This window comes from Notamacropus eugenii, chromosome 6 (genome assembly GCF_028372415.1).
Source record: "Notamacropus eugenii isolate mMacEug1 chromosome 6, mMacEug1.pri_v2, whole genome shotgun sequence".
Classification (NCBI taxonomy): domain Eukaryota; kingdom Metazoa; phylum Chordata; class Mammalia; order Diprotodontia; family Macropodidae; genus Notamacropus; species Notamacropus eugenii.
Window position 1 is genome coordinate 377,625,399 of NC_092877.1, and position 11,176 is coordinate 377,636,574.

Genomic DNA, 11,176 nt, shown 5'->3' on the forward strand with positions numbered 1-11,176 from the left:
GTGAGAGAGAAATAGAGAAAGAAAGAGAGAGGGGGAGAGGCAGATGGAGAGGGAGAGAGACTGTGTGTGTCAGACACATAAAGAGAGAATGTGAAGAATGAGAGAGACAAAACAGAGGGACATGTATGTGTATGAGAGAGACAGAGACAGAGAGAGACAGAGACAAAGATAGTAAAGGAGAGAGGCAGGGAAAGAGGAAGGGAGGGGGAGAAGAGAGAGGAGAAGAGGAAGAGAGAGAGAGGGAGAGAAAGTAAGATAGAGGGAGAGACAAAAAGAAAGCTTGAGGCAGCTCAGTGTGCTTAGGGAAGAGAGGGAGGTAGGCAAAGTTTATGCAGAACCAACAGAAGGTAAATGATTTAGGAAGCTCCAACCACAGGGACCATTTCTACCCAACTGGCCTTCCAGAAAGGGCTGGGGGAAAGGGTACAAAGTCTTCTTTGGAAAAAATGTTTCCTGAGATCTTGGAGGCTGAGGCATTTCAGACATCTCCTGCTCAAAGAGTCCTTTGTGCTGCCTGGCTGGGTACTGCCCTGGAGTCCAGAGGGCCGGGAGGGGCAACATTCCACAACCTGTCAGTGTCTAAGGTGTTTCAACCCTTCCCCTTCTCATTCTCCATTTAGTTAGTGAAGGTGCTGATTCTTAGAAACCTTGTCTCATTTGTTGACAGGCACAGTGGGAGTCCTGGCTTATCCTACCCACTGTGTTTCCCCTTCATCTGTAAGGGGCAGCTAGAGTAAAGTTTTAGGCTGGGGCGGGGGGGAGGGACTGGGTATAAAGGGGTCAATCTTCCTTCCTAATTTGGTGAAATCCATAGGTCATCCCTACAGCATCACACAACCAAACCAGAAGATTCTTCTGAGTTTTTGTACCAGAGCAAGTCCAAATAGGATTAGCTTTCATCTACCTTTGCAATCCAGTTTTTATAACCACACTATTCCTCTCATACAGGAGTTGCATTGTGATGTCTGTATCTTTTCTCAGCTCTCTCCAGTGTCAGGAAGTCACTCTCCTCTTTTTACCTCTTAAAATCTCTGTCTCCAAGTCACAGATCAAGCCCAGCAGTCTAACTAAAACCTTCCGGGTACCCCCCGCTGAAAGTGCCCTCTCCCTAACTAGCTTTCTTTATTTTGTATATGTTCTGTTTACCACTGTAGCAATCTATTGCCAAAGACTGTCAATTTCATCTCTGTACTATGTCTTGTCTATTTCACCTGTGCAACATCTCTTGTCTATTTCAAACTTTGCAATATCTCTTGTCTATTTCACCTTTCCAACATGTCTATTTCATTTCTACATCTCTTTTCTATTTTACCCTCAGCAACATTTCTCCAGTATCCCTCTTCTCTGCTTCTGACACTGCTACTGCACCTAGTCCAGGTCCTCATCACCTCACACCTGGATAATTGCAATAGCTGCTGGGAGGCCTGCTTATCTCAAGTCTTCCCTGCCCCACTCCTCCAATCCATCCTCCATTCAGTCACCAAAGTGATTTTCCTAAAGCACAAGTCCAATCATGTCATACCCCACCCATCACCCCTAGTCAATGGCTCCCTATTCCTTCTCAGGTCAAATATAAAATGCTGTTTGGCTTTTAAGGCTTTCCTAACACACCCCACCCTGCCACTCTGTGGCAGTGACTCTGTGATCCAATGGCATTGACCTTTCTGTTCCTCTCAAAAGACATTTTCAACTCTCTGTCTCCTGTAATTGGGTTGCTCTCCATCCTCATTTACACCTCCTAACTTCCTTTCAAGTCTTAACTTAAAAGCCCAACTTCTACAATTCCCTCTGAAATTACTTTCCCTTTTTTAAGGCAAAAACAAAGCAACAACAGAGAAACAACTAGCACTTTTCGAGATTCGCTGAGCTCTATTCCGGGCTGCTCATTCACCGCTGGTGTCCACTTGTCACCCAACTCTCACCTGTGCCTCCAAGAAGCTGTAGCATACGCAGCAGCCACACTTCAGTAAAACTGTCTTGTCAGACAGATTAAACCAGGTTGAGGCTAACAGAGGGGTCTCAAACTCTTTTATCAGATGGAGGGGGAGTCTATTCCAAGCATGTGAAGAATTCCCTCAACAGAATGGGTAAATGAGGACAGTTTGTTCCAATGGTCATAAAGGCGGTAAAAGCAGGCACTGTGGAATGCTTGGGGCTTGGTCAGATATCAAACACTCCAAGGTCATCCACTGCACCCTGGGCCATCACCAGTCATCCTGACTTTTGTCTTATCACTGGACTTTGATAACTCTGGAAGAAAATGAGGCTGATGATTTTGTGCAGCTCTGCCTCATTTAAATCCAATTCATGAGCAAGTCAAGACATCACCCCCTGATGTCATTGGTCTTCGTCGAAAATGAAGGACAAACAACGCCTTCCATTGACATTCTACGTAACTGGCTCATACGTTATCTCTTCTCCCTCTTTAGCGTGGGAGCAATTTGAGGCAGGGACTGTTTTTGCCTGTCTTTGCCCAGAGCTTAGCATAGTGCCTGACACATAGTTCCCACAGAAGAGGGGGAGTTTATTAAATAAACCTTAATAAATGCTCTCGACTTGACATGTAGACAGGAGCTATTTGAATCCCACTTGCATTGACCAGGTGGGTCCCCAGAAAGTGGTTCCTATATCTCCTTGGGGATCTAGGCTTAGCCTCAGGGTTGAGGGAGTGTTTCTCCAAATGTTATCTAGATCTTGAGCCTCCATCATTGTGCCTGGTCATTAGTTAATATCAATTTGTCAGTCAGACTTAATAGCTAGCATTTATAAAGTGTTTTACATATATTATTTCACTTGATCCTCACAACAAACCTGGGAAGTAGAAATAGTTATTATCTGTATATTTTACGTAGGGCAACCACACAATTTATAAGTAACCAGGGCAGGATCTGAACTTGTCTTCCTGTCTTCAAGTCAAGCACTCTATCCACTGTACCACATAACTGCCAGAATTGCTGAGCTCACATAAGCCTAAAAAAAAGCTGGCCTAGAATGGTACATGACTGGGGCATGCCACAGAAACCTTCTGAATGAATGAATGAATGAATCAGGGCAAGGAGTCAATAGAGCTAGGGAATCCTTAGAGAGCCCTCCCTTCTTAAATTACTTATTTACTCATCTGTGTGGACACTAGGCGTAAGCTCCCTGAGGTGTTCTTTCTTTTTCTGTTTTGGTTTTTGGTCGGAGGTTTTTTGTCTTCTCACTGCTTAGGGCAATGTCTGGTGCTCAGTAGGTGCTCAATAAATACTTGTTGTATTGAGTTGAATGACAATGCCATAAAGAGTCAGGAAAGAGACTGATAAATGTAAGAAACCATATGGGGTATGTGGGCATTCGTGTGTGTGTGTGTGTCTGTGCATGTGTGTGTGTGTGTGTGTGTGTGTGTGTGTGTGTATGGGAGAGAGAGAGAGAGAGAGAGAGAGAGAGAGAGAGAGAGAGAGAGAGAGAGGGCATTTACTAAGTTGTTAGTATGTATGAGACATTGGGCTTATGTTTAAGTGGGCTAAATGCTGCAGATACAAATACAAAAAAGCAAAACAGTCACTTCTCTCAAGGCATTACATTCTTATGATCTTAAGTAATACATGTAGGGATTATGGAAGGGGATAGGAATACACTCTTATTACTTGTCACCATAGCTGCTGAGCCCCCAGTGGTATGCATTCCACTTACACAAAATCAGTCTCTGACACCACTGACCCTTAAAAACTAATCATTCTTTTAATGATTAATGATACTTAATGATAAGGCAAAATTAATAATCCTCACAGCATTTACTCAATGGAAGCCAAACGAAGGGTAATCAAAATGTACCAGTCTACCCCTAAACATGGGTAACACTTTTCCCCCCATACACAAAATATCTGTGGAGATAAGTAGGTGCACACAAGAACCTGGCAAGGGGCATATCTGAAGGAGATGGGATTTGAAATGTGAAGCATAGGTGGGGTTAGGTTAGAGACAAGTGGGGGAAAAGCATTTAGTGTAAGAGAAACCGTGAGAGGAAAGAGACAGAAGCAGGTCTAGCTACCATGAAGAGGGGTAGGATTAGTGGGAGATAAAATATCCACAATATGTGTGCATGTTGTTGAAATTGGCCTCTGGCCCTGCTCCTCAGTGCTGATCATCATTTTGACATCACACCAGGCAATATTGGCCCATAGTGATGATGAAAATGTTGAGACACCTAGCAATCGTCAATAACTGTTTGGAAATAGTTTACTCACCTGGGACATTTAGAACAAAGCAGTCCAAAGGCCTATTTAAAATTAAAGTGGCCTTCCTCAAATGAGACTTGCTTTGCACATAAAACCACAGAATACCACAAAAGCCTGTATGTGTCTTGTGTGAATCACTCACAGGCTTCGTGAAAGTATGTGAGATCCCATCTCCATAAAACAAGCTAGACAACAAGGGCTAAGTGAGTAGGTGGCTACTTGGTAGGATTCCTGGGGTGCCAGGAAGAGCCCCTTGCTTTTCTGCTACGTGCCAGTCATTCTGCTAAATGGTAGCAAGTCAAGGTTCTGGGATAAAAAGAAGAAAAACCAGCATTTCCTGCCATAAAGGAACTAACTTCTACCAGGGAAAACAACATTAGGACAGGGAAAAACCCATAAAATGCATGCAAAGTAATGACAGGAGAGAAAGGGGAGAGGGAGAAGGAAATAAGTGTCTAATACTATGCCAGATATTATATTGTGATTTTTTATAAATATCTCATTATCTAGCTACTGAGGAAGTCAGAATAGGCTTCATGTAGGAAGGGATGCATGAATTAAGCTTTGAAGGAAAATGAGGATTCTGAGGGGGGGGGAGGGGAGAGAAAGAGAGAGAGAGAGGTAAGGAGGGAGAGTATTTGAGGGATGGGCTGTAGCCCATGCAAAGGAATCTTTGTGCCCCTGCAAACACTCCTGGGAAAGAACCCATTGACAATTTCATACTAGCATGAGAATGCCTGAGATCAAGTTTTGAATGGGGTCATGGGGTAAAGGCACTTGATGCTTTATGGCAGGAGAGAAGATAGCAAAAATGGGGGTGGGAAGGTGTAATGCCTCTGCCCAGTTGCTCAAATACATCTCTATCAGAGTGCCACATGTATTAGACTTTTATATTTGTCTCTAAAGGTCTCTTGTTAAAATTTAAAACAACAACCAACTAAAAGATCTGAAAGAACTAATCGAGGAAGTCTATCAACCACGTCACCAAAGATTAGTTGGTATTATTATGTCCCCCCAGGACAACTACTGAGAGGGGATGAGTGAAAAGGTGTGTTGGAGGAAGCTCTGGATTCCAGAAGATGGTTGCTAAATTTTCAGTGCAAGCATTGGCTAAACAGTGTGAACACTATCAATCAGGGTTTGAATGATTGTTTTGATTGTCTAGACTTAAGAAAGTGAAAAAAGAAAGAGAAAAGGTTGATAATGAAGATTAAATGTAAAAGTTTATCCTGTAGTAAGTATGTGTGTGTGTGTGTGTGTGTGTGTTAAACATGTAACAGGACACTCTTGGTGGGGGCCCACCTATTTGCTGTTGAGGAGAGCAGGGCAGAGGGGGTTCATCTCTAGAAGTGAAGGGTAAAGGGTACACCCAAAGGGTCTGTTGGAAAAGGTGAATGTACCAACAGGGTGGGGAGGGGAGGGAGAGGGGAGCAGCCCCTTCTCAGAAGTCCTAGATAATTTCATTTGTCAGCATCCCTCAGGGCTACCTCAAATCCAGGAAAAACTTGGCAAACCTTTTCATTCCTTTTGGGTGCCATTACACACTTCCTGGCTCCTGGCAAGCTTTGTTATCTTAAATGTGTCACTTCGAAGGGCCAGTGGGCACCTTCTAAATTCATAAAACTCTACCATAAAGAGAGCTGAAGTCCTGAATCCTGTCCCACCCACCATAAAAGCGGGGGCCCTCCTGGAGGGAGCAGCCGGCCTCACAGTGAGGGAGCTGGTCGCTGTCCGAGTCTTTTCATCTCCTTCCAGCCTCAGGCAGCCAAAGGTTGGCTGCCTGCACTTTCTTGGCTGGCTACATCCCTCCCTCGAGGAGGGTGTTGGCAACACCTCCTCCAGGGCCCCAGATGTGCACCCAGGGAAGGGATTGCTTGCCTGTTACTGGGATTCACAGCTCTGTAAACTATGGCTCATGAACATCTGCCCTCTTTCCTTCCATGCCGGAGAGCTTGGCAGGCACTCCTGACCTCCGTGGCGAACTTGGAACCTTGTCCTTTAGTCCTTGTCTGGGGAGGAAATGGAACAGAATCACCCCCAGGGTCTTTGTTCCCCAGGGGGTGGGGGTCCCTATTTGCTATTCTTAGAGCAGAGGGGAGGGATTCATGCAGCTGAATCATATCGCTCAGAGATGACCTTGTACATCCAATCTTTTCCTCTTCAGGTGGGAGTATTAAAAGGCTATTTTTCCTCCTCTCCTTTGACACTGAATCATTTGGTTGGAGGACACCAGTTTCCTCCCCATTTGTCAGGAATCAGTTTCCTCTGGCTCCTTTGTTCTGAGCCTCCCTACCTTCTCTCCATGGAAGCTAGCAAAGAGGAACATAGAATTTGAGTTTCAAGGGACTTTGGTGATTATACCTAGTCCAGCTCCCTTACTTTACAGATGAAACTGATTATCAGTGGTTTGATGTGACTTTGCCTAGGTCTCACAGGGAGTAAGGAACAGGTGATATGAGACCTTTATCTTTGAAATCCCTTCCAGTTTAGGGATTTACTATTTCTCACTGAAAATCTTTCTCAAAACCCAAAACAAATAAGCCCAGAGAATCCAAATTTTATGTGTTAGGAGTAATAGATGAACCACTTTTGAACACGTTAGTTCAAATCACTCTATCAGATGAGCCAGCAGAGAAAAGTACTGGGGAAAGGTGGGACACAGGACAGCAAGGGGGGTATGAAAAGCAAAAAAAAAAGCCTTGGATATATGAACAGGAAAAGCAAATGTGGGACCCTATGATCCTGGAGGCATTGACTACCTGTGTTAGGTGGCCAAGGAGCCAAAAGAATAGGAGATTAGAAGATGAATGATCTCTGCTCTAAGGGAGATGGAGGACCCTCAAATACATCTTCACCACGTCATCCTTCTGCCTTGTGTCTGAGGAATGCTACATTTTAGTGACTCAGACTTATGAAAGGTAGTGTGGTTCATTGGGTAGAGCTCCAGTTTCAGAGTCAGGATGATCTGGGTTTGAGTCACACTTATGACATATATGGCTCAAGGAATACCAGCCAGTCATGTCCTTTAACTTCGCAGCACTCTTGACAGCTTTATTTCATTAACTTGAAGAGAAGGTGCCAACCTACCTTGATAGAGGGGCTTTCTTCAGCTAGAAGTATGCATAAATTTAGTCCAGTCTCTATCTCTATCAGAAGATCAAGGGCACCATTCCCCCCAGCAGCCTCTGCTAGGTAGTGGAGAATGCTACAGTTGGGGAATTTCTGGGCAGGAAAGGGCTGGAAATGTCACCTGAATAATTCAATGACAGTAGCAGGATATATCTCAGAGAGCTAAAAGGTAAGAGTATCAAAATATGTGTGTGGGAAAGGAAGCTCAGTTGGAACTTGCAGCCAAAGGAGCACCTGGTCACTAGGCATTCTCCAGTACATGTCAATGTAGCCTTGGGGCTGGTGTTGGTCATTCTGGTGCTTGAACCCTGGCTAGAGAAAGATCTAGTTATTATAATAAATGTTTGGGTGTCTGCAGGGCTTTGTGTATAGAGAAGAAAACTGTCATCCTTGGAGAGAGTGAGCAGAAATTGTGTAAGAAGAAGATCTCCTGTTGAGTGACAGGACAAGTGAAGGGCAGGGGAATCCCAAAGTGTGTAACTCTCTGGTCTAAGATGGAATGTGTGCTGGGCTAATGTGGTGCCTCTACACACTGTCTACAGCAGCTTAGTAAGAGCAGGGATTCTGAGCTCCTCCAATTCCATTTTGGGAAAGGAGTGTCAAGTGGGGATGGCCTTGGGCACTGTGGATAACATTCTGGGTTTCCTAGTACTCCTGCCCTTTTTGTATTTCATTGCAATAACAGTCTCCAAAAGGCAACAGATACCTAGAAGAATCCATGATACTATTGGGTGTTAGCTGGTCTTTCTTTAAAGGTTTCCTAAAATCCTTCACAAATTTGTTAAACAGGGCAAATTTTAATTCGCTTTCCTATTTAAAATAAAGATATACCTGAACAAAATCATTGCAACTAGAATAAGAAAATAAGTTGGGAGGAAACAATCTTGGCATCCAATATCTCTGCTAGGGGTCTGATATCCAGATTATTTATGGAAACTGACACAAATAGACCCAGTCATTCCCCAATGGAAAAGTGGTCAAAGGACACAAACAGTTTCAAAAGAATCCCAAAGCACTCCTTAACCATCTCTTGCCCAGTGCCTCCAAGTCCTAGAGGACTTTTTTTCCTGCCTGAACTATGGCCTGGTAATGATTGGCGGTTGCCATCTTCCACTACACTACCAACTCCAGCCACACCATTCCTTGACCATCTCATTGCCATTCCATTTCATCTGTAGCCCCTATCTGTAACCTCTTCAACACACACACACACACACACACACACACACACACACACACACACACACTCCTTTCCAGTTCTCTTTTTTTTGCTTTAAACAGTATTCTATTTTTCCCACAATTACAAATCAAGAAAATTTTTAGCATTCATTTTTTACAAGATCTTGAGTTCCAAATTTTCCTCCCTCTCTCTCCTCCTTTCTCCTGAAAACAGTACGCAGTTTGATATAGTTTATACATATGCTGTCATGTAAAACATATTTCCATATTCATCATGGTTGTGGAAGAAGAAACAGATAAGAAGTAAAATAAAAACCACAAGAAAAAATAAAGTAAGTGAAAAAAAATACTTCAATCTGCATTCAGAGTCCTTCAGTTCTTTCTCTGGATATGGCTAGTATTTTCTTTCTTTCATGAATCCTTTGTACTTGTCTTGGATCATTATGTTGCTGAGAAAAACTGAGTCATTCATAGTTGATCATCACATGATGTTGCTGGTACTGTAGACAGTGTTTCCTGGTTCTGTTCATTTCACTTTGCATCAGTTCATAAAAAGTCTTTACTTTACCATGTGTGTCTCTCTGCTTCAAGAGTGATTCTTGTAAGCAACATGTTATAGGATACCAGTTTTTTATCTACTCTGCTATCCACTATCACATTCATCATTCCTATTACCAGCTTTGTATTTCTCTCCATCCTATTCTTCCTCCTGTTTGTCCTTTCTCTCCTTTCACCCTTTCCTACATCACCAATGTTTTGCTTCTATCTACTACCTTCCCAGATCTGCTCTCACTTCTGTCAATCCCCACCCCATCCCTTTATTTAATTCCCTTCCTCCTACTTTCCTGTTGGATAAGATAGATTTCTATGTTCATCTAATTGTGTCCCTCTTTGAGCCAACACTGATGAAGTAAATTTCAAGCAATGTCCACTGCCTCCCCCTTCCATTTTCCCCTCTTGCCTCTTCATGTGAGTTAATTTACTCTATTCTACCTCTCCCTTCCTTCTGCACCCATTTTTCTTTCTTGTCCCTTATTTTTTGTCATTCCCTCAAATACACCTATACCCCTACCTTCTGTCTATGTTTACTCCTTCTACCTGTACTGTTAGTGATACAATTTTTAAGAGTTACACCTATCATCTTCCTGTACAGGGAAATAAACTGTTTAGCTCTATTGAATTCCTTCTGTTTTCTTTTCCCTTTTTACCTGTTTATGTTCTCTTGGGTCACGATAATGAAGGTCAAAATTTTGGTTTAATTCTGGGCTTCTCCTTATAAAAGCTTGAAATTTTTCTATTTCATTGAATGAACCATTTTTTTCCCTTGATGTATTATGCTTAATTTTGCTGTGTAAATGATTCTTGGTTGTAGTTCTACCTCCTTTGTCCTCTGGAATCATATTCCATGACCTCAGATGCTTTAATGTTGCAGCTGCCAGGTCTCACGTGACCCTGATTGTGACACCTCAATATTTGAATTGTTTATTTATGGTCACTTGCAATATTCTTTTCCTTGACCTCATTGTTCTGAAATTTGACTATAATATTCCTTGAAGGTTTTATTTTGGAATCTCTTTCCTGAAGCAAATTTTTTTCAATGCTTATTTTGCCCTCTGGTTCCAGGACAGCAGGGCAGTTTTCCTTCATAATGTCTTGAAAGATGCTAGCCAGGTCCTCTTTTTATTATAACTTTCAGGTAGTCCAATGACTCTGGTATTGTCTCTCCTGGATCTGTTTTCCAGGTTAGTTGTTTCTCCCATGAGGTATTTTGCATTTTTTTTCATTCTTTTGAATTGTTTCATTGATTCATGATGTCTCAGAGTTGTTAGCTTCCACTTGCCCAATCATAACATTTAAGGTGTTTTTTTCCTCAATTAACTTCTATACTTTTCCCCATTTGATTAATTGTACTCTTTGGGGAGTAAGAAATAATTTAAATTTAAGCAATTCTTCAGTGGATTTTTTTATCTCCTTTTCCATCTGTTCACTTCTACTTTTCAGGCAGTTTTCCAAACTTAATTCTCTTGCATCAGTCTCCTTTCTTTCCCCGTTTTTTTCTTCGGTCTTATATGATTTTTAAGCTCCTTTATGAACTCTTCCAGGAATTCTTTCTGGGCTTGAGAACACTTTCTGTTATTCTTTGGGGTTTTGCCCATGCGTGTTTTGACACTGTTGTCCTATTCTGAGTCTGTATCTTGGTCTTCCCTGTCATTGTTATGTCAGATTCTTGGTTTTTGTTTGTTCTCATCTCCCCCTCCCTTTTTGGCCTTTTTCCTTTCTTTTAAATTTGAGTTCTGTTCCCAGGATGCAAAGGGCACTGTCTCTGGATTCTTGTGCTGGTGACTGAAGGCTCTGGCTGTTCACCTGGTGCTGTACTGATCTTGCCCTGAGGTCCACAGGGGACCCTTGTGTCTGGTGCTGCACTCTAGGGCTGGGGATGGGATGGCCGGTGCTTCTGTAGGCTGTGGAGGTCTGGCAGCTTACCTGGTGCTGAGCTGGGATCCTAATGGTGGTGTCTGGTGTGCGGTGAGGTCTGATGGGATATTCCTGCATTTTCTCAGGCTTACTCTGAAGCACACAGAGGTCTGATCCCTGGAGGATACGTATCTGCCCTAGGCTGCATTGAAGCTAAATTATAGAGATGTTCATGC

At 42.8% G+C, this 11,176-nt stretch overlaps 1 protein-coding gene across 3 annotated transcripts in view; it reads left to right on the forward strand.

The window, feature by feature from the left end:
* LOC140510274 (allantoinase, mitochondrial-like) overlaps window positions 1–3,265 on the forward strand; it is a 42,485-nt gene extending 39,220 nt beyond the window's left edge. For all 3 annotated transcript variants that reach the window (XR_011969169.1, XM_072618749.1, XM_072618750.1), the window contains one exon: window positions 1,814–3,265. Coding sequence is in view for 2 of the 3 variants with exons in the window: in XM_072618749.1 (XP_072474850.1) it covers window positions 1,814–1,866 (53 nt within the window). In the remaining variant the exon portion in view is untranslated. The remainder of the gene's footprint in view (window positions 1–1,813) is intronic.
* The last annotated feature ends 7,911 nt before the right edge of the window (window positions 3,266–11,176 follow it).